Genomic DNA, 22,649 nt, shown 5'->3' with positions numbered 1-22,649 from the left:
TGTTTTTGTGGAAGTGGGACGCTGTCGTGTGCCAAAAGCTCATCGGAGGACAGCAGAGACCGTAAGCATGTTCATCACTGAGCAGCGCCTCGTGGGAGGAAATCATTTGGATTGAGTGTCCAGGACAGATGTCAGTAATCCTTCAACAAGGAGACTGTCACGTGAGCATTATGAATGTTTTTCACTGTTGTGTTCTTCATTCTGAGGATTAAAACGTTTCCTTCCACAAATAATCCAACAAAATATACTCAAATCTGCATATCTGGAAAAGGCTCAAGCGTCATTGAATTATTCCTTTCACATTTTCCTTCCATGGAATTAGCATAGCTTTATCTCCCGTTGGCATGTGAGATTTATCTCTTTTTCTCCTGGGCCGTGCTCTTTGAACATATGATGGCTGTAGATCTGCCCTGTGAGCACTACTTCCCTTTCCCTTTTCCTTTCCCTCTGGCGATGACAGAGTTCCACACACCCTTTTTGAGCATAATCACCTCTATTTAACCCTGTCATCTGGCTCACAGACCCAAAGAGTGTTATCCTCCACATTCATGCGCTTCCACTCTGATCAGTAACCAAAATGCTCTGGCTTTACATCACTTCAGTGTTGTCAATTACTCAAGTCCTCTCCCAACAAATGATTGACACTAGCCACACCAGAGGTAAGTCATTCCCTTGTTTTCTTTCTGATTCAATGTAAAATAGTTGTCTCCTCTTCCTAAAAGTAGAATCGGTTTGATTTGAATGTTTCATCATGTTTAATACTTCTACATCAAGTAAACATAAAAAAAAAACTATTATATGGTGTCTCAAGTTTTCCCAGCAGGAAACAAAAGCCTCGCTGGAGTTTTCCAGGTGAGCTACTTTAATGACCTGGGCGTGCTCGAGTATGCGTTCAACGCCTCTGAAGCCCGGACGCTCTGCTGGTCCCTGGGAGTGAGCATGGCCTCAAAAGCTCAAGTCAAAGATGCTCTAGATAGAGGCTTAGAAACATGCAGGTAAACAGCACAAGGTCACCTCCGTCACCTCGGTGGAGTTCAGCAGAAAATGTCTGATGTTACTACAGCATCTTTGTTTCTATAGGTTTGGATGGGTAGATGAACATTTTGCAGTCATTCCCCGCAGGACAGCCCTGTCGACCTGTGGTCAAAACAAGACAGGCTTGGTGACATGGCGAGCTGCTGTTACACAGAAGTTTGATGTGTTTTGCTTTAACGAATCAGGTATGACATTTTTACCTGCATTTTATACGGCAGAATTATTGTTCTTTAACACAAAATCAATGTGATATAAGATATTTCAGTATAATGTACATGAGGCAGTGTTAACAATTAATGCAGTTACATTTGGACAAAATATTTAGTATATTCTATCACATTACATTCTTAGTTTTTTTTTATTGAAATTAGTCTGCCTCATATTTCTGACAATTTTAGAATAAATAGTACCAATATATATATATATATATAAACATTGCTATCCAAACATGCAAACAGGAGGCATATGCAGTGTTTTCCCTAAGTCACAAATGGAAAACACACTAGACAACAGTGAGAACATTACAAACTTGCATTCATCATAAATAGTATTTATCTAATCTCTCATGGTCTTGACGTATATGTTCAGATGCTGCAACACAATTGGAGGATACAACAACTGATAACCCTTTGAGCAGCAGGGACACTCAGACTCCTTCTCTGGCAGCGCACTCCACCCAGAATACGCACTGGACATTTTCATCCCCGCCTCCTCCTGCTCCTCCTTACTCCTCAGCTTCTAAAGCCATAGACAGTGAGGGAGAACCAGCCCGATTTGTTGGTGGTGTGCAAGGCTCCTCTGGAAGTATGAGAATTTTACTCAAAACATAATTAATTCTGTGAAACAAGTTTTTGTCGTGTTGTACAGTCAATACAGCACTACAAATAAAAACAAATAAGTAACAACTTTAACTTTGTTTTGGGTCTTTTTCATTTATTTTTGCTTTATTTTCCTTTCATCATTCCAGCAATGGCTATAATCATCACCTCAACATGTGCCCTTGTCCTCATTGCAGTCATCATTCCTGCATACATACACATGTAAGTGGTCTTCCATTAGAAAATACTAAAACAGAGGTCTAGAATCTATACTATAGATTATATAGGAAAGCTGGAAAGAATTCTGAATATTTGTTCCAACCTTTGCATCTGTTAATGGACTGTATTTGTTTCTCTCTGTGAACAGGAGAAGACGTCGAATTCTGAACCCTGGCGTGAAGCAGCAGGAAGAATATATCCAGACAGAGCAGCGGACGTGTTTGAGAAATATGAAGGAAACCAAGACAGCTGCTCAGGAAGATGAGAGGATAGAGATGGATAGTAATGCAAGCTGAATATGTTCTGATGAGATTTGTTAAAGATACAATATTCTTTTTAAGGACAAAAATGTGTATCTTGAAGTGTCTGTTATTTTGTATGAAAGTAAAAGTGCATTTATTGTATATTAAATGTTACGTGCGTTTCAGTAATCTGGAGTTATTGCATGTTAGCCACTAGATGGCAACATTTGCATTACAGATATTGGGATGATTGAAGATCATTTTTTTCAGATTTGCTGCTTCAGATAATAAACACACGTGTAAATACGCCGTTTTACAACATTTTCAGACGTTTTTATTAAATGAGTGTATCTGTTTATACTTGATATAAACCCACGTATCTTATAAGAGAGACCGGTAGAACGCTCCAGTCATTATCATCAGTTTGAATATGAATAAACTAGTTTCTTATTTGGTAAATAGCCATGGAGAGAGCTTTCCATTGGATTACGCTTTCAGGCTACCAGCATTGATTTTTTGTTATTAAAGCAAAACTGGTAGTCTTCAAAATAATGGTGACGATTGAGCATGCTTGGATTCTGTCTAGAGTCTATTTCAGTCATTCAGGCTTCAGACTTCATGGCTTCCACTATGAAGCTAAGCTCATTGCACAGCGTCTCATGTCTGTAGGCCATGCGGATCTGGGCGACATTGGTGCTACGGATATCGTTCCCTTCCGGTCCATCTGACAGATAGTTCGCTCCGAGGAAGTGTTTCTTATCCTGTAAGGAAACAAAGCACACACTTCTAACCAAATGTAAAGGGGAGTTAATGTCAAAAAAAAGGGGAGTTCGAGTGATGCTGCACCTGGTCGGACAGTCCGCTTTGTAGCACGCTGTTCCTGGCTATTTCACACACATCACAGGTGCTGAGCTTCCACAGCTGAGCTGCTATAGCATACTCTTCCATCAATGGTTCCTAGAATCACAAATAATACTGAACTAAATGCATCTAAAGTGCACCGTAGTAGCTTATTTGGTGCAACGAATCTGACACCCTGCAGAACAGCTTTGTGAAACTGTCTCTTGTCTATTTGTCTCTGTATACGTACCTTGGTATAGTGGAATTGCATGGGGTCATCTGTGGACAGGGACACACACAGGCCTTTGTGCAGAAACTCTCTAAGAGGATTCTTGGAGTATTCTAGGAACAGACTGTTGTTGCTGAGTGGAGACATTGCAATCGGCACCTGGGCAAGGTAATACAGGTATTGCAACACAGGGCTCTGCGGGAACAAGTGTTGAAAAAGCATTCATATTTTGAAATCAGGAGGAAGAAAAGTTCATTTGAGGGTTGATTCAGCTACATCTTGATCTGATGACGAGCGTCACATCAAATGCTCCATGTTCTCAGATTACAGGTGATTGCATTTCAGATTTTATGTGCTGCAATGCATGAATGATTATTTTGTCATCAATTACCTTCTTCAAGTTAAGTCCATGTGAGATGTTGTCAGATGTGAGGAAGGCAGAGACCAAGTGAGTGACTGATCCAGCTTCTCCACAATGGGGACGGAACTGGAAGGTGCTCAGTCCCTGTGCTCTACAGAGGAGAAAACGGCTACAATAAATCAATCCATAAAGCAACAGCGTCCTCAATTGTTCCAAACTGGACCATGCGTGTGTTTTTAAAAAGGGAGGAGACACAGGCTCTTACTTTCTGAGGTTGTTGAGGACCATGATGTTTGCGTACATGTGGAAGATGTAATAGCTGTAGGGGGGGTTGTTGTCTGCGATCCACTGCTCTGGCTTCGGGCTCCTGAAGGAGAACATGTGATCGCTGTGCTTGGACTCATCATCCACGCTGTCGAAGCCGGACACCTGAGCACACAAAGACTCTTTCAGTACAGGGATGTGCATGTTTTGCCCTGGATGGAACCAGAGCAAAAGAAGAGCAGGTTAGATTTTAAGGCAGATCCAGTTCTCAGTGCTTCTATATATTGTATTTAAATGCTAAATGCATAATTAAAATACATAATTAAAAAGAAACAGTGTTTTCAAAAATAAAAAAAACAATGAAAGGTCAGGGTTTGATTAAACGCTTTACAGATTTCAGTATGCCCCATCATATAATAACAAACATCTTACATATTTCAGGAAGACATGAAGCTCTTTGTGCTTCCGTGGGTTAACAGTGGCTTCAAACAGAGGGAGGAATATGTTCTCGAGCATCTTGGAAAAATTAGGTACGAGCTTCTTTGACCGGAAAATATCACTGAAACAAACAGCGATTTCCTCTTATCGCTTGTGTTATTGATAGACATGTTCACGTTCCTTATGGATACAGGACTCACTATATTCTTGGCACTTGAATCATCCATCTCATGTTTGGGGAGTATAGATTATGGTGGATGAACCACTTGGACAGATTGTCCCACTCCTCTGGAGAAGATCCGTATATGGAAAGGCGTGGCTCTGCGTACTGGTACTTGCTCTCCTCCAGGTCGTGGGCCACTTCCTGTTGGAGGAGAGAAGAGTGTTCTGAGTCTGACGTCTCTCTGCAATCTCTCTGCATTATATGAATGTAAGATTACGTCATTTGATACCTTTATGATGCGAGCAAAATAGTCTCCCCCAATGAGGTTGTCTGTTTTCAGGAAGATTTCTCGAAGTTCACTCGCTCCCACTGGGTTATACTTGGAATTGAATTTATCGAACCGGTGGAAGGTGTGTCTCCCCTGCAATGTTTATGAAGGTCATGCATGAAAACGTGATAAGGGCATTTATCTGCAGTGGCAAGGGCAACGAGTGAAATGAATTAGTGGCAGCGAGAACGAATAGACATCTTTAACTGAGAATCTCAATCTGTTCCTCCCCAGTTAAACTTATTTATAAATGAACACACATTGAATGCTAAAATATGGTGCCATTCGTTACACTGCTTACAGCGTGTACATCCAGGGAATCCACAGTGAGGTCGTAGGGGTCCTTGTTGAGGCTGCGGAAAACCTGCTGCAGAGTCATCTTTCGTCCGGCCTTTTCCAACACCACGCGGTCGGCATCACTCTTGTATGTTTTCTGGATGAAAGTCAACAGGTGTTTCTGAGACATGCAAGCGGCAGCATGGATATGAGTGTCCACCTGAGACAAAGAAGCAAAGGCCACATTCAGTCTACGGATTGTCCCTTTAAAAGCAGCAGTTCAAATGATCCACGTGATGGCACACTTTTACAGCGGCAGTCTTTATGATACATGCCCCCCCCCCCCCCCCCCCCCCCACACTTGTAGATTAAATTCTAACCTTTCTGACATTATAGAAATCTCTATGGGGCACACTCTTCAGCTCTTTCAGCTCAGCCATCTCATTGAGCATCTCGTGGAGGTGGAACTTTGAACTCAAGAAGTTTAGTCGTCTGTGGCAGTACGTCTTCCTGAAAATTGAAAGACGGTTATTTATCCATGCGGCATAGCCAGAGCATCTTTTTTGGTTTCTGGCAACTCACGTGGGTCCATCTGCAATCATAGCCAGCACGTGGCTCAGGTCTATGGCAAAGGTCTCCAGGTCTGGATAAGGCAGGTCGTGGGGGTTGCTCGCTCTCAGAGCCTCAGCATCGTCGTACACATGGACTATCCCATCCTTCATTTTCAGTTCATAGTTCAGGTCCTCGGGGATGCTCTCCATGCTGTAGGGATCTTCCCCATCAGTGGAACATGGGCTCATATCTGAAAGGCCACACCGTTCTATCACAGTTGTACAAAACCAGAATTAAACAGTAGTGAGAGGATAGACAAAAAATGTCAGACCTGGTAGAACTTCATCTTCTTCCCTCCATCTGGTGTTCTCGGAACTGCGGAGGAACTGGGCTGTGGTTCTGCAGAATCTGTGATAGGCTAGCTTGGAGTACTTCTCTCGAATAAGCAGAGCTTTAAATAGACTTTTGGCAGCCTGCTCATAGTCCTCCACCGTGACCTGAATGGACACGACACATGAATTCAACCGAAATGTGTTCGCATTTAGCCATTTTGATAACTGTACGAAACATGGATTTTATTTTATTTTTTCTGTGTACATTAATCAGATGGAAACAGTTTGTGATGATGCTCCAGTACAGTACTTACTCCAGCACAGTAATCACCACTGATAGTAACTCTCTGGTACTCAGGGCAGGTTTCTGGCACTGATGAGCAGGTGGAACTCGGGGACAGGAACGGCGGCACTCCCGCCGACCTCGTCCAGTCTGCATTCACTGGGATCTGCAGGCACATTGACTGGGAACGAATCATCTTCAAGCTTTTCCTCCTGTAAAAAGGCAACACTTTAAATGATCAAATATTTAAGATGAATAGATGTAAGAGTCATTAGTATGTGTTTTTTTCTACCTCTTGGTGCTCTCCTCTGACTGCTGCTCTGCCAGCTCCTTGAGGAGTTCCTGCTCCTTGGCTTGCTGAAGGCTGATTGGGTATTCCTCAGGCACAGTGAACATTGAAACAACATTGTGGTCTTCTTCCTTCAGCGCTGATGCATACACTTTCTCTGCTAGCAGTTGAGTCTCCTCCTCTACCTCACTCAGAGTTAGTTTCGGGAACTGACGAGACATATCTGCAAGACGGTAGAAGCGTGAGTGAAATGGCCGATGACACTAAGAGGACCTGCTCTTAACCTGGCCGGACCAGTTTGTGCTGTTTTGTATACAAACAGATGCATCAGTGTAAGCCTTGCACTGTAAGGGTTTGTGTGCACTCTGCATTCAGCTAAATGCTGCGCAGCATCGCCACCTGCAGAGCACAGCGTGAAGTGCTTTTGCTTGATGGTTCAAATGACACTAACTTGCTGCAGGTGTTCAAGTCCCACAGGATGCCTCATTAGCATGACTCCAAACAAAGGGGAAATGCTAGTTAGTCCTGTTTAATATTCATGGGTTACCATCTTACTGAGGTGGAACGTATATGAATTGTGCACCAGTTGGATGACCTCTGAAAATAACTAGTGTAATCTAGGGGGGGGGGTACTGGAGTGTTGAAGTAAGAAGCCACGTTGCAAGGCATCACAAAAGGCCATTTTCCATTCTAGCACTATCCTGACATTAACTGTTAGTATCAGGGCTGCTGTGGAGCCGTGTGAAAAGAGCTGAATCATGCTGTGGTATCGTTGTTACACACACACACACACACTGTATATATATTATTGATATGAGAATGTACTTTAGCAAACATCAGATGAAACGGCTGAGAAATAGTGTTCTGGAGAAGCTTCCCAGAAAGCACTAATGTGGGGATTGTCTTAATGGTTCTCACTCTGGCTTCATTCATTATCCTCTATTTAGGTCCAGTTGGAGGCTTCTTGAGGCCATTACCCAACCACTCACGGCCCCTCCTTTTGGACGCAGCTTTTTATTTTCTGCCGTCTTCACTTTGCCTTTATGGACTTTTCTCAGTCCTGCCGCTGCTGTCATTGGCTGAACCTCTGAGATAGTTAAATGTCAAAGTGACAGCTGAGAGCGCCGTCAGCAGCACAAGTGAAATGCATTAATATTACATAGAGACAGTGCTAGAAAAGTAAAGAGGCTCACTCCTTCCCAAGCAAGGACTTGACTGCTGCTTTAAGAGAGGCGCGTCTCCTCTTCTCATCTTTCCACAGCACTGGAGAAGAGGAAAGCGAGAACGATGGCTGTGCATTTACAAAGCTGTCTCCTGTACAGATATGCTCTTGCTATTCCACCAATAAATGGGTTTAGTTGTGGATGCACATAAACCATTCATACAGCCTCACAGGATGTTGTAATGGAGACAGAGCCTGTGGTGACATGGGAGTGATAGTTTTCCACGTTAAAGGAATGTTTCCTTACACAAATCAAGCAACTAAAGATATGAGATTTAAGAAAAGATTTAAGAAGATTTTACCTTTGTGGTAACTGGATGTAAGAATAAAACTGACTTGGCTTTCCTCCCACTGCAATCTCATGGTCATGACTGCTCCCAGAATATTAATGTGAAATAGATCCACTCACCTTGTCAGGCTCTGGCGTCTCTGAAGAGTGAACAACCTACACAGTTTCACTCAGAGAAACATCTTAGTAATGCTGCATGCTTGTTGTGGCTGGAGTATACGATATCGCATCCGACGCCCTGCAGCGCACATCGCTCCATCCTTAACTCTTTCATTGCTGCAGCTTTGGGCAAATATGTCAGCTGAACAGTTGCTGAAGTCCATAGTCATTATTATTATGATTATTATGATGATGATGATGATTATTATTATTAAGATGTTTACATGTCATTTTGTAAATATCAACATTTTTCCTGCTCTCTCTCTCTCTCTTCTGTCTGAGGCTCTAATCATGTCCTTTTTTTGATGTTTTACAAGAAACAGTCCGAACAGGAAGTGTCTCTATTATTGCATATACATCAAATGCATATAGCAAAGAAACTCCAAGCACTTTATATTGACATGTTAAACTCCTCAGAAAGCCTGCAAAATAGGACCTAGATTTAACCATGGGCATAAGCAGCAGGGGGCCTGCAGTCCCTGATTTAGCTCTGCAGTGTTTCAGATTATGATGGTAATCCTCTGGCCTCACGCTTTTAGGCTACTTACAGAGTTGACCATAGAGAGGACTGACTTTAAGCACTGGCTTTGTACCTTTTTTTTTATTGACAGCCAAACCGGACTTCCTGACTTCATTCATTTTGGTAAGAAAGTTATAATAGTGGAGGTAGCAGCATCAACATCGTACTAGAAAGAGCAGGCCTTAAACTGATCATGTTAATACCCATCTGAATGCAGCAATGGAAATAAACAAATAAATAAATACAAGCCTTGAAGCTTAGCTTACAGTAAGCTTTGGAAAGTGGGTATTAGTTTTTGACCTCCACTGATCAGTGTCCTGAGGTTATCATCTCGTCACTGGCGTCACTCCCTGATTGGCTTACTGGAGCAGTGACACCGTCACACAATTAGAGTACACTGAATGGGCCAGGCTGCACAGCCGTTCATCTATTCTTAGACTGGCTGAATTGGAGAGACAGACACCGAACACTAATGCACCTTTTTAATTGTTTTGTTTACAACATTCAAAAAAGTAGAAGAAGATTTAACTCCATCCACCGCTAGATGGCGACATCACGTTGGTTTAGTTTGCCCACAACGGCTTCGTGTGTTTCAGCCACACGTGGGACAGGCCTTCTGGTATAAAGATACTTTATATACTGATGTTTTTTGCCATGCGATGAACTACGGGATTAGATGAAAATTCAATTTAGGAAAGAATGAATGCAATGGAGCCAACGTCTATTTCTGAAGTAACAATTATTTTGTCCATGCAAAAGAAAATGATCTAAACACACTCAGTGGTAAAGAAAGCCATCTGGCTGTTCCTGCTTGTTTTAATTAAAATATAAAAACTTAATTTGACCCTTCAGCTGTCTGACCTAATTTAAGAAATCCCACTAAAGTCACCCTAAACCGTTTTACCCATCCAATCTCAGTAGATGGCATGATCGCCTCCTGTCACATACAACCTATAAGCATAATGGAGCAAAGCAGAATACGTCACCAAATTCTAATGAAAGGAATTTACATTGATATAATGAGCAGTGGGCTCTATGGAAAACAGCTGTAGAATGTACTATTGTCTAAATACTTTATGTTATTTCCTGTTGTATAGTATTCAGTCTTTCTTTCTTTCCATCCTCACTCATTCCTTATTGATCATCACACACTAGTTGAGGAGGGTGTGTGATTTGCAGCACATTCTCAAGGGGGTCCAGTCACATGTGAAGATCCTCATCAGCACTTTGTTGGAGCCGATTTCATGATGCTCTCACAGGAATGTCAGACCGGAACCTCCCGCAGTGGGACCAATCGAGCCACCATTGAATACAGATGGAGCTAAAGCCTCAGCCTCCGCTGATGGCTCAAGGGCTGTTCAGGGGTGAGCCAACAAATATGAACTAAAACAAGCAGGAATGCGCCTGGCACCCTGTCTACCCTTTTTTATTTTTCGTGGAAGGGGGTGTCATAGCCAGGGGAATGCAGTGAGTTGGCTCGGCTCTAATGAGACCCTGCAATCACTTAACAGAGTCCAGGTGCTCCGTGTCTTTCTGCAGCAGAGCACTCCACCCAACAGTCATTTTCACATTTACAATAGCTGGGAGGAAAGAACATCTTGACAAGGTCTGGAATTTGTATGCAAAATGTTTATTGAATAACAATGTTATTGCTTCAACACAAATAAAATAGAACACATTTGCAAATATATAATAAACCTATAAAAAAGATATCCTATTCCCACAGTTTGTAAAAGAATAATGACCATATATATTTCTTCCTGTACAAAAATAGTTCTGTCTGCATAAGTGTTTTAATGTAACTTCTATATAATATTTAAATAAAGACATTCGTATATACAGATACCTGCAATAAAAACAAATATATAGATTGCACATGTTTTTGTACAAACAATAACAATTTCAAGTATTTTTCAATCCTTTGTGGATTGGCACATTTCTCACAGAATCTAAGGCGCTCTTTCTTCCCTTATACAGTGTCCAAAACCTGCTATCAACGGAGCGTTTTGGAGCTCTTCCTGTTTGGCACTGTGATGAAGATGTATTTTCCTGATGATTCATTTGACTTTAAGTCCAAATGGAAAAGTGCAGACAATTACTGACAGTTTGGAACATGGTGGTATAATCCTCAGAGGATTGCACTTATCGACGTCTTGGCCTTGAGGAAGAAATGTGCAAAGTCCCAGACTGTTAGAAGAGAGTTCCCTGTTTACATCGGAGGATGTGCCCTCTTTCCTAGGCATTAGCAGTCTCCCTTTGCCCCTGCCAAGCAGAGCGCAGCACCTGTCGTCCGCTCCACGCTGTACCCTCCAGTGTCTGGAAGCAGACGCTTTGGTTCACATGCTCTGCATCACCGAGCTGCAACACTCAGCATTTAGACTCAGTGCAGCCAATCTTACTCTGACTCAGTCATCATGCCTGGAAAAATGTGCTGGAGAATATTTGGCAGCAGTCTAAGGCATTTCGAGAATCTTAGAACATAGCAGAGAAGAGACTAACTCTGAGCAACTCCGTTGCTTTTTGCCGCCTCTTGCAAAGTTCCGTTCATGTCCGTCTGAGGAGAGCTTCAAGTTTGTGCACCTGTGAGGTGTTTATGCTCCACACTGGCCTCAGCCTGCCCTTCGCGAGCCTCAGCGTGACCCTCTGCTCTGGAAGAGATCGCCGTCTCCTGCCGTATCCCTGCGGGCTGATCTTGTCAACGGGGGCACTGCCGATCTTCAGCTTGTTGTTGAGTTGGTGCAGGCGGTGTGCAAGGTCATGGACTGTGCAGGTGCCCAGAGAACAGCCCTGTCGTCTTGACTGGTTGTTCGAATGTTTGGACCTCTTGGTTCGCACATTGTTGGAAGTGCTGGTGGACAGAAGGAGAGCCAGCGGGACATTAATTCATGTTGTTCACTTCTGCATCTCTAAAGCATGAGTGTTCGCTCTTTAAATGTCTTTAAATTGAATGGTCAGCATCATACCTGGAATGTGGCAACAAAGCATCCCTGATATCTTCTGGTCTGACAAAATCCTCAGATTCTTCTGTCTTGTCTACTGATGCTCTTGCAAGATCCCGTCTCAATCTGCTCCCCAGCCATATGCTTAGCCTGGAAGAAGAGAAAAGAAAAGTCCATCAGTCCTGCATAAGGAATTCCGGCAGGTAAATGTTGCTATATTCTCAAATAGCATGAAATCAGTTTTACTTTTGAATAAAATACTCAGAAAACTCACTTTTTTCTCAACTCCGGGGTCACGTCAAGTTCCACACAGTGTGCTACTCTTGCCAGCAGACAGCAATAGAGGAAGGACTGAATGGTCAGTCTCATTTTGACTCCTGTGAAGGGTAAAAAAAAAACACCTGTTAAATATTTATTCATGTTATAAAGTAATACCTAATTGCATACATTCTTTAATGGCCCACTATGAATGTAATCCCTCTTTCTTACACAAGAGTCCAAAAGCCAAGTTATTTACACGTATCATTCATTTATTTAAAATGTTAAACTAAGGTCAGATTTTTCTTTGTTAAGTAAACGCACAACCACGTTTTGGGCCCATAGCCAATGAGCCGAAGGACAGTCTATCAATGAGGGACCCAGAATAGCCTCAACTCCAAAGTCAAACAAAAAAAAAGACGATAATCAACGCAGTGCTCTGATTAAAAAGAACATAACAGACCTAAATAGTTGCAAATGAAGAATAAGTGACGCACTCCCTCTGTTAGATGCGTTTCAGCTTGAAGGGAATACCCTCACAGATGCACACATAAGAGCTGAACTGCTTATATAAGCAGCCAGATAACCTGTCCTTGCCTCTACACTTGTCCACTGACCTCAAAAGCACTCGGATAAAGACATCAGCGGAAAGAAAAGCAGTGATACCTTGTGTAAAATCAAATGCACATACCTGTAATTCTATGCCAATTCAGCTGTATCTATATAAAAAAAGATCTTCCTTTCAGTTCGCTTGTAAAAGAGTACTCCACAGGTTTCTTGTGATTGCCCCTGGCTCTGTAAGGCAGCTGTGTCACCCTGCTTATAGCTCCTACACACCAGAATGGGAGCCTTTATACAGGAGGTGGGAGGGACTCATTGACTGACACTCACAGTCTCTCATCCTTCCCCCCACCCCATCCTCCGCATTGCTGCGCTGTTGTAGTGCAGCGTATTACAGTGGAAAGATCAAAACTTGAAATAGAATAAGCAATAAACGAGTAAAAGTAAGTCTATTGTGTTATTTCCAGTCAGGCACAAACTGTTTAACAGTTAGACTCACTCTGCGAATGATGATGTCGTAACGAGGTTTTAAATGATCAGTATAAACCATTCACTTCATGTTCATATGTGCGAAGAGTTATGGAAGTGAGATGCCACACTCGCGCTCCCCTTACGAGATGCAAAATAATCACAAATCTCTTTTTTCATTTTAAGTTGAACGTTTCTTTTCAGTTTTTGCTAATTCTCTTTTCAGTCCAACAAAGTAATTGTATGTAGATAAGTGGAGGAATGTCTCCTTGTTCTGTTTTCGGGCCACTCCCTGACACAGTGAAGTTCCATGTTCAAGCAAAGTGAATGATGAATAGGAGATTTAGAAAGAATCAAGAATCAAGAATCAAGAATCAAGAAATCTTTAATGTCATTCATACACTCTCATGCACAAACGAAAAACAGCACTCAGGTCCCAGCTCGAGGCGCGCAACACACATTCATTCAACTAAAAGTAAATATATACACAAAATTAAAAAGTGACAAGTGGCAAAGTGACAGTGATTGCACAAAGTGACAGTGATTGCACGATCCCCGTTTGGGTCCAACACGGAAGCAGTGCATTTGGCCTCCGAGTTATCCTCTGTTCACAACCCTCACAGCATCAGGGAAGAAACTGTTTTTGAACCTGGTGGTCCTGGCCCTGATGCTGCGCAGCCTCCTCCCAGATGGGAGGGGGGAAAATAGTCCGTGTGCAGGGTGGGTGGGGTCCTTCATGATGCAGGTTGCCTTTTTCCTGCACCTCCTGCTGTAAATGTCACTCACGGTGGGTAGGCTGCTCTCCGAAGTCCTTTGGGCCGATTTAACCACCCGCTGCAGGGCCTTCCTGTCTGCAGCAGAGCAGCTGCCGTACCACACCGTGATGCAGGATGAGAGGACACTCTCCACCGCACACCTGTAGAAGGACGCAAGGACAGGGGAGCCCATACCTGCTCGCCTCAGCCTCCTCAGAAAGTAGAGGCGCTGGTGGGCCTTCTTCACTAAGGCGGCTGAGTTAGTCCTCCATGTCAGGTCGCTAGCGATGTGCACGCCCAGGTACCTGATGCTCTGGACCACCTCGACAGCCGCTCCTCCGATGTGGAGGGGAGGGGGGGTGTAGCCTCCTTTCCTGTAATCCACAATCATCTCCTTTGTTTTCTTCACATTGATGCAGAGGTTATTATCTCTGCACCACCGCACCAGATGTTCCACCTCCTGCATGTACTCCGACTCGTCGTTGTTGAGGATGCGTCCCACCACTGCTGTGTCGTCTGCGAACTTGACGATATGACTGCTCGGGTACTTGGCTTTGCAGTCATACGTCAGCAGGGTGAACAGCAGAGGGCTCAGAACGCATCCTTGAGGGGAGCCGGTGTTGAGGATGATGGGGGCGGAGGAGATGTTGCGGATTCTCACAGTCTGCGGCCTGTTCGTCAGGAAGTCCAGAACCCAGTTGCACATCGATGGGCTCAGCCCCAGTGTCACCAGTTTGTTGACCAGAGTCTGCGGGATGATGGTGTTAAATGCCGAGCTGAAGTCCAGAAACAGCAGCCTGGCATAAGCATCTCTGGTCTCCAGGTGACTCAGGGCCTCGTGAACCACTGAAGCGATCGCATCGTCGGTGGAGCGGTTCCTCCGGTACGCATACTGATGGGGGTCCACGCTGTCATCGACGCTGTCCTTAATGTGCCCCATCACCAGCCGCTCAAAGCACTTCATGACTATCGGAGTCAGAGCAACCGGCCGATAGTCGTTCAGGCATGATACTGTGGAGGTCTTGGGGACAGGGATGATGGTGGCTGTCTTCAGACACGTCGGCACTGAGCCCTGGGACAATGAGGTGTTGAAGATGTCGGTCAACACCTCGAAGAGCTGATCGGCACAGTCCCTCAGAACCCGGCCCGGGATGTTGTCTGGGCCTGCAGCCTTGCGGGGGTTGATCTTCCGCAGGGACCTCATCACATCCTCAGCAGCCAGACTGAGGGGCAGCTCACCTGGTGGAAGCGTGAGCTTTGTGCAGGGTGACGTGTTGGAAGCCTCAAAGCGTGCGTAGAAGGTGTTAAGGGCATCCGGAAGAGACGGGTCCCTGGGGCACTCCATGACTCTCTTTTTGTAGTCCGTGATGGTACTGATGCCCTTCCACATGCTCCGGGGGTCGTTGGAAGCAAAATGACCCTCTATTCTCCGAGCATAGGAGGCTTTGGCCCTCTTTACCCCCGATATCAAGCTTCTCCTCGCCGCTCTGAGTGCTGGAGCATCACCAGACCTGAATGCTGAGTCCCGGGCTTTCAGGAGAGAGCGAACTTCACCGTTCAGCCATGGTTTCTGGTTGGGGTGAATAGTGACTGTTCTGGTGGTGGTCACATCCTCAACGCATTTGCTGATGAAGCCCAGGACAGATGATGTGTACTCCTCCAGGTCCACGTCTCCAGCATATGTTGCCGCTTCCCTGAAGATCCGCCATTCAGTCCGCTCGAAGCAGTCCTGCAGCTTTGAGGCAGCGTCACCGGGCCACACAGTGGTGGATTTCTGTGTTGGGCGAGTGGACCTGCACACAGGACGATAGGAAGGGACCAGCATGATGGAGATGTGATCAGAGAGGCCGAGGTGGGGACGTGGGGTAGCCCTGTAGCTGTCCTTGCGGTTCGTATACACCCGGTCAAGCGTGTTGTTCCCCCGGGTTGCAATGTTGACATGCTGGTGGAACCGTGGCAAAATGTCCGTCAGGTTGACGGACAGAAAGAAACAAACATTAAGTAAATGATTAAATATGTAGGTATACCGGACTATAAATGCAATATACTCATTGTGTTTGTTTGTACAAGGTAAATATTTGACTCTGGAATGACTGTGTATATTTATTTGAATATTTCAATGAATGCGAAATGGAAGTTTACTATTATGTGAAAATAAGTCCAGTCTCCAAAAATGAACAGTCTGTGACATGAACGATATTGGCTTTGACATTGTTTTAAATACATTTTATTTTGACATTGTTTCCCCTCATTGCGTTTAGAGTGCATGCATGATAACCTGTCCGGTGCTCGGAGAACAGCCATCCAGCACCTTGACTCCATGGGATGGGAACTGCAGCAATCACTATAACATTAATGCAGCATCTTTTACAAGATCACAAGGTTTCATAAAGCTACGTGAAAATAAATATAAGAAGCAATATAGAAAGAACAGGGGCTCTGTAAAAAAAAAAAAAAAACTTAAACGGTTATTCTGCACAGCTCAGAACAACACCCCTGTGAGCTGGGTACACGACGTAGATAAGAGGCTCTCAAGTGGAACATAGAAAGCACCTTCAGAAATTGCACGTAGCACGGTGAAGTGTTTGAATGTCGAGTTATGTCTACGGCTGAGAAGAACATAATGTAATGACATTCCCTGCCTGGGAAAACTTGATCAGGTCCCAAAGACCAATCGCATGTCCTGATTTCACATTAATTTCATGGTGTTGTAAATGCCAGCAAACATTTGCTTTCAGTTTGGATGGCATCTCATACATTAAAGCATGCCTAATATTATTTTTTAGTGTTATATATTATATTATCGACATTATATTTCAGTTATTCCTTCATACATTCTTCTTGTTCTTATGCAGATCCTCCTAGGTTTCATGTTTAGCCAAAAATAATGCCCTTCACAATGATAATTGCATTTAGCAGACGGGTATTCCTCTTACCAGCACTTGTTGCGGGAGATTTTCGCAATAATGACACAACAAAATTCTGCCGTTGCGTTTCGGCTCCTTATATAGACATGTCTTGCTTGTCTGTCATTAAATTGTTGTTGTTTGATGACTGCTGGTCCATGTATGAGCAGAGCAGGCATGTGTGGCAGGAAGCCGGAGCAATTAATGGCATGTTTGCCAGGAAGAACAGGGTGTCACCCCCAAAGGCACAAATCTGAAAGATGATTCATAATTATCATAATGGTTAATTGATACTGTCACCTGGAAATGTTTGTCATTCGCAATCCTGTGACTTTCACAAAATTATTTTGCACTGACGAACCCTTCACAGAGACACCCGGTCTCCAGTCAGTTAGTATTTCTTCATTTCTTGGCACGTGTTACTACTTTTGTCTTCATTTCCCCCCTGCTGGCTTCCTGCCATGTGTGTTGCCCTCACATGAATTAGCTCTAGTCATGATTTCCATGCTACATTCCCTGTCACAGCGTTTCCCATTTTCATGCCACGGGGTTTGGCCTTGTCCCTGGTGTGTAGGTCGAGAGGCAGCAAATATTTTGCCTACTCAGTTGTCCTTGGCTTCATTACTCCCTGTCATGAATTGGGTGAAGGGTGCAGCATGGGGATCTGTCCATCCATGCGTGCAGAAGTCAGCACTGATGAAAATGTGTCCTTGTTGTTGTATAAATAAATAAAAATAAACAAAATATGATTAAAAATCACATTTGCTCAATGAAACACTCGTTTCAATATTCTATATATTCTTAATTGTTATATTCATCTACATAATGTTCCAGTCATCCTTTGAGAGTCCTTCAGAGGAGGAATCTCGGGATTTTATGACCTCCGAGCTGGTGGGAAGCTCCCAGTGTGCTTCCAGTAAACCATATGTAATTCTCCATCTAGTAAAATTTCCAAAAATGTTACGATCCACGGTCTCCCCAATGCGATTATCGATCAATTTCCCCGCAGTTACGTGAAAGTGCGGCTCCGGCATGTTGCGGAGCCGCTGTTCCACACAGACGCACAAAGATCCGCTGTGTTTGTAAACTCAGCGGCCCACGCCCACGGACGCCTCTTCGTCCTGCGCGCAAGCGCAGTGACGCGCCTTCTGTCAAACATGGCTGTGCTTTGGAAGAAGGAAAAATGCTGAATTGTGTTGGCATATCTCGGGACAACCAGCAGACATGGCGAGATTGGCTGACTATTTCATTGTCGTGGGATACGACCAAGAGAAATCCGGTAAGTCTGCCGGCGGGCTGTTGCGCCGATCGCTCTGCGGAGCTTGAGGTTCGGGTCCTGGCCGTCAGTCAGTGTGTGTGTGATGATGTTGATGCTACATAGCTTCACGCTTAGCTTCACGCTTAGCTTCACGGTTAGCTTCACGCTAGCCACACAGCTGGGCGAGACTTGAGTCCGGTGGTTTCCTTGTGTGTGTGTGTGTGCGTGAGAGAGATCAATTCGGGTCACCGGTGGACGCGCACGATAAAAATATTTCACCTGGATCAATAGAGACTTTTTCTCCGATTCAAAAAACTCCGCCACATCCTGTGAGCTGCGCTCCAGTGCGGCTCAGGGGGTCGGTTTGACTCGCTGAATGAAGCTAGCTGTCGTGTTGGTTCAGCTAGCTAGCATTAGCCACGCCAGGATGGGTGTTTGCTGCGTAATATCCGCAGCTACCTGCCTCTTCGTTTTGGCTCTCCAGCTGCACCTGTCAATGAAATGTGGAGTAACGTTTGTTTGTTTGCTAAACCTTTCCCAATTTGGGCGTAAAGCTTTGTGAAAAGGCTGTCCCGGATCCTCCTCTCCAACGTTCCCTCTAAGGTGCGCTCGTGCGTATTTACGCACAGCTGACACGGTTTTCGCGCAGCGAAAATCCACGTTGCGCACAAAACAAATCCAACCTAAATTGAAAATAGCATAAACACCTAAACATTCATTCTGTGCTATTTTCCACTGTGAGTCAGTGATGATGAGATTCGCATGTTTTTACGCAGCTAATAGACGCCATTGTAATCGGAGTTCCAGGACATACATCATTTGCCTGTTGATTTTTATCACTTGTTTTTATGTTATTTATTTTTATACTATTGTGCACTGTGAGATTTTCTTTCAAATGTAAAGTGCGTTTAAAATAAAATGTATTATTATGATGTTGCTCAAAGTTGTCCAAGGGACTGCTCAGGGAGTTTGTGGGTTTGCTCAGAGTAGACGCATGAAAAATTTTAGAGGGAACATTGCTCCTCTCTCCTCCTCTGATGGGAGACGCTCAGTTCCCCCCCTCCCCCCCCCCAACCAAGCCCCCCTCTGAGCAGGGAAGAGTCTCAGGCTCAGCCTCACACAGGGAACGCTGTGATGCAAGAAACTAAATGCAAAGCTAAAAGTGCTTTACAGCAAAGAAAGTGCCTGCTAGAAAAATTACAACATATATATATATCGGTGATCATTATATAAAACAAGGATGAAAATAAAATATATAACATTTTAAATGAAGTCAAAAGGAGTGCACGTAGTGCAAGGTGCAAATCAGTTTCAGGCCTGTCTCTGGAAAGATTTTAAAATGTGAATAGACAAGTAAAATTTCACATTATCAAAGTATTTAATGCATTGTTCTCACATAGCCATTGGTTGGGTGTTGTGATAGTTTTTGGTCGTAATTGACGAAAGCTGCATCCGTAGTTTTGTTTTGAGTGTTTCTGAAAATCTGCAGTAAACTTGCAGCAGACGACCTCAGTGTGTTTGAGGGCAGGTAGTGGACAAAGGGAGTCAACAGAATCCAAATAACACCAAAGCACACTGAATGAATGTCATCCGGGGAGTTAATGTCCCCCAGATTATTAAACGGCACTTCTTTTTCAGTTCGGGTTTTGCGTAACCATTGAAGCACGAGTTGTGTTTGCTGATGTCAAGTGGCAGGCTGAATACTGAGAATGCAGGTACACCAAGGCAGCTTCTATGTTTAGCCCCTCGATCTACTTTTTGATCAGTTTATCTGAATGAGAAAGGCAAATCAGTCTGTCATGGTGAACGATTTATATATCAAACGCGGCGCTTTGTTCCATATAATCCTAAAAATTATTCGATTAAACCTTTCAAATGTGCTGAATGCCTGAAAATTATAATTTCCCATGGTCTGAAATGGCACGCACTGTTCGGAGAGCAGCTGAGAGGAAGTAGAATTAGTCAGTAAATCTGCCTTCAGGGAAGACATTCAAGTTCCTCCAGCCTCTTTTCATGGCGTCGCTCCAGATTCAAGTCCAGTCTGAATCAATTCGCTTTCACAAAGTCCAACCACAAGGAAACACGGGGATCATGAGTTCAATATTTTTGCTGATGAAATCGATTGTGTCAACCTCTCTGGTGTGGAATGGGCTTGACTCAAACTTAAAAATGATTTGGAACTGCAGCATAAAAAACTAAATCAGTTAATTAAATTCTATACCCATTAATAATATTTCTTTTAGTATTGCTGATAAAGCGAGTTACAGCTTGTGTGCACTGGTAATAATGAGTAGTTAGTTAATCACGTGATGTGGAGGTGAGACTGCAGGCAGTGGGCTTGAAGGTGCAATTTTTAACAGTAATTAAAATACGTCATTAAATTCCGTGAACCCGCAGGAGAGTGTAGAGCTGGTCCAGTGTTCCACGACCGGGACGAAAACCACATTGGTCCCCCCGACTATCGGTCTGATACTCCTCTCCAGAACCCGAGAATAGACTTTCCCCGGAGGCTGAGGAGTGTGATCCCCCTGTAGTAGGACACACATATGTGCCGTTTCAAATGAAAGAGTGGCTTGTTCACTGTCTATAGATTGATGTACATAATTCCCTGAACAGTGTCTGTGGATTTATCCTCTGTTCTGTATCCTCCCCGAATCGTACTGTTGTAATGCCAGCTACTTTTACTAAGTACTCTGATATTGTAAAAAAAAAACTGAAGGAAAATGTCAGTTCTTGTTTCTGTTCAACACCAACAGTCTGCTTGTGGTTAACAAAGGTCTCACATTTATGTGTTTCCTGACAGTGGGGTGGCCGACGTGCAATTTTCCCGCCTCTGTATTCCTTACTCCTGGATGTGTTTTCATTTTTTTTTTTTTCACGCCACACTTGGCAGCTTTTCATTTGGATTCAGACTTTGTGGTTAGAGGCATCCTAACCAAGGCCGACTTTGTGTGTGTGTGTGTGTGTGTGTGTGTGGGGGGGGCTCTGATGATAAGGTGCAGGACGGTCACGGCCGTGTGATTTGTGGGGTTGTACAAATGATGCTCAAGTTCATAACCAGAAATATTTTGGTTTAATCCTAATATGTAAATACAAAGTTGACAGATGAATTGTGTGGAATTCAGAAGTACATACCTTTCACTAAAGCACGCCGACTCATTGCCTTGATATGACGAAAGCAACTGAAACAAATACTGGTGTTGTTTTGAAGCTGATATGACTTGGAATGAATGTTATTGCTTCAGTTTGCGTCAAGCAGATGTTGCTCTGAACTTGGACCAGTTTGAAAGAGATTAGAATATCAGATGGCAGCATGGGGTGACCAGGGGCTATAAATGGATTGCATCCAGTTGTTTTTGCTGAAAGCTGGGAAGGAGAGGGCTGCTTTTGGATGAGCTGCATCCATATTCATGCCTGTTGCTTATGCACAGCCTAAGAGAGAGAGAGAGGGAGAGCGCAGAGCAGACTCATGGCTCTGGCATTTGTGCAAGTGAGCAGCAAAAATTGTGTTTTTCTGCACCAAAGAGATACAGCATGTAATGGTGGATGGCTTGTGTATTAATGTGTTCACGTTAATCACGGGAATTGGCTGAAAACCAAGGATTCTTGAGTACCGGTACATGCAAGTGTCAGTTATAATAAGCTGCAAAGATGTCATTATTGCTGCAATAGTGCTTTAGTCGGATGTGGAGTTAGCTGCTGAAACGTGGTGGGCAAGTGGACCGAAGATAATCGCATGTTTCCTCTTGAGCAGCAAGATGTGGACGAGGTGGAGGAAATCCATTTTGGCCGTCTCTGATAGATGCTATTTAGAGTCTTGTATACCAGCTTCAATAATGATAATGAATTCTGTTTGGTCATTAATTCGACTAGGGTTTAATGCTTTCTTAATGTCACTGAAATAGCTCATTACAAGAACATTTTGAGTTGGTTTTCATTTTAAATCAGTGATCGATCAGCAATTAAAATATGACATTTAGTTTTATGTCTTTATGCTACTAATACAGTATGAGATTTGTTTTAATCTGACTGATATTTCACATATATTTATTAATTATTATAGTCCATAGTTTCTGTAACAAAGGGTTTTTAGTTTTATGTTGTTGTGTTTTTTATCTTAAACCTGATCCGCATAATGCTGTTATTGGGTTATATAATCTGGCTGTACCGCACGTGCTTCTGATTTGAGCTGGAAATGGGCCATGATCTTGAGCACACGCATGAGTTTGGCCTCCGTGGTCTTTATTCTTGTTGTTTAAATAGCATTCTTCCAAAAGATAAATGACCTTGATTTTTAACCTAGCCAGCGGATGTTCAAATTAACATGTTCTTATTCAGGCCTGGGTTCTATTATCCTCCACTGGGGTTCTTTATAGCTGTCAGGGGGGTAGTATTTGAAAGCATGTCTTGTTTTAATACAAGAGCGCAGCCTCGCGGAATGCGAGGAATTTTGTGTTTTATTCCATCCGTGGTTGAAAATTTGAACTTGGAGCACTTGAACATGTGATTTTAATTAGAGGAGCCGTAAAGCCCTGTAGACTCCTAACCAAGCATTCTACCATGTCCGGTCTCTGTGCGTTGTCTGGACACGCTTTGGTTCACCGCTACAGGTGAACAAAGGCAGGCACACAACCACCATCCAGCA

At 43.6% G+C, this 22,649-nt stretch overlaps 4 protein-coding genes across 4 annotated transcripts in view; 2 read left to right on the top strand and 2 right to left on the bottom strand.

Moving 5' to 3' along the window:
- Window positions 1-577: 577 nt before the first annotated feature.
- On the top strand, window positions 578-2,730 carry lyve1a (lymphatic vessel endothelial hyaluronic receptor 1a). Its single transcript, XM_068741937.1, has 6 exons — window positions 578-659; window positions 812-995; window positions 1,081-1,220; window positions 1,624-1,839; window positions 2,003-2,075; window positions 2,221-2,730. The coding sequence occupies exons 1-6, from the start codon at window positions 578-580 to the stop codon at window positions 2,366-2,368; spliced, it is 843 nt and encodes a 280-aa protein (XP_068598038.1). The 3' UTR covers window positions 2,369-2,730.
- A 186-nt stretch (window positions 2,731-2,916) lies between these two features.
- On the bottom strand, window positions 2,917-7,920 carry ampd3a (adenosine monophosphate deaminase 3a). The gene is made up of 15 exons (XM_068745959.1): window positions 7,863-7,920; window positions 6,673-6,892; window positions 6,412-6,592; window positions 6,097-6,262; window positions 5,796-6,015; window positions 5,594-5,723; window positions 5,239-5,433; window positions 4,899-5,030; window positions 4,647-4,810; window positions 4,441-4,567; window positions 4,010-4,173; window positions 3,775-3,895; window positions 3,405-3,578; window positions 3,161-3,271; window positions 2,917-3,075 (listed from the first exon to the last, which is right to left on the bottom strand). The coding sequence occupies exons 1-15, from the start codon at window positions 7,918-7,920 to the stop codon at window positions 2,917-2,919; spliced, it is 2,322 nt and encodes a 773-aa protein (XP_068602060.1).
- A 2,554-nt stretch (window positions 7,921-10,474) lies between these two features.
- On the bottom strand, window positions 10,475-12,167 carry adma (adrenomedullin a). The gene is made up of 3 exons (XM_068741350.1): window positions 12,073-12,167; window positions 11,823-11,942; window positions 10,475-11,707 (listed from the first exon to the last, which is right to left on the bottom strand). The coding sequence occupies exons 1-3, from the start codon at window positions 12,165-12,167 to the stop codon at window positions 11,404-11,406; spliced, it is 519 nt and encodes a 172-aa protein (XP_068597451.1). The 3' UTR covers window positions 10,475-11,403.
- Window positions 12,168-17,970: 5,803 nt separating this feature from the next.
- sbf2 (SET binding factor 2) overlaps window positions 17,971-22,649 on the top strand; it is a 63,567-nt gene continuing 58,888 nt past the window's right edge. The window contains exon 1 of the mRNA XM_068742031.1: window positions 17,971-18,025. Coding sequence (XP_068598132.1) covers window positions 17,971-18,025 — 55 coding nt within the window. The remainder of the gene's footprint in view (window positions 18,026-22,649) is intronic.

Source organism: Brachionichthys hirsutus, chromosome 1 (assembly GCF_040956055.1).
Source record: "Brachionichthys hirsutus isolate HB-005 chromosome 1, CSIRO-AGI_Bhir_v1, whole genome shotgun sequence".
Lineage (NCBI taxonomy): Eukaryota > Metazoa > Chordata > Actinopteri > Lophiiformes > Brachionichthyidae > Brachionichthys > Brachionichthys hirsutus.
The sequence above is the reverse complement of the archived record's forward strand: the minus strand, read 5'-3'. Positions and strand labels throughout refer to the sequence as shown.

Bases quoted from the DNA above. Each gene is read 5' to 3' on its own strand.
- lyve1a (XM_068741937.1), top strand. From the start codon at position 578: ATGCTCTGGCTTTACATCACTTCAGTGTTGTCAATTACTCAAGTCCTC. The intron at 660-811 runs GTAAGTCATTCC...TGGTGTCTCAAG, and splicing joins TGACACTAGCCACACCAGAG to TTTTCCCAGCAGGAAACAAA. The intron at 1,840-2,002 runs GTATGAGAATTT...TCATCATTCCAG, and splicing joins TGTGCAAGGCTCCTCTGGAA to CAATGGCTATAATCATCACC.
- ampd3a (XM_068745959.1), bottom strand. From the start codon at position 7,920: ATGAGAAGAGGAGACGCGCCTCTCTTAAAGCAGCAGTCAAGTCCTTGC. The intron at 4,811-4,898 runs GTATCAAATGAC...CTCCTCCAACAG, and splicing joins ATTTTGCTCGCATCATAAAG to GAAGTGGCCCACGACCTGGA. The intron at 3,579-3,774 runs GTAATTGATGAC...TTGTTCCCGCAG, and splicing joins ATGGACTTAACTTGAAGAAG to AGCCCTGTGTTGCAATACCT.
- adma (XM_068741350.1), bottom strand. From the start codon at position 12,167: ATGAGACTGACCATTCAGTCCTTCCTCTATTGCTGTCTGCTGGCAAGA. The intron at 11,943-12,072 runs GTGAGTTTTCTG...TTCCAGGCTAAG, and splicing joins ACCCCGGAGTTGAGAAAAAA to CATATGGCTGGGGAGCAGAT. The intron at 11,708-11,822 runs GTATGATGCTGA...TCTGTCCACCAG, and splicing joins GCTTTGTTGCCACATTCCAG to CACTTCCAACAATGTGCGAA.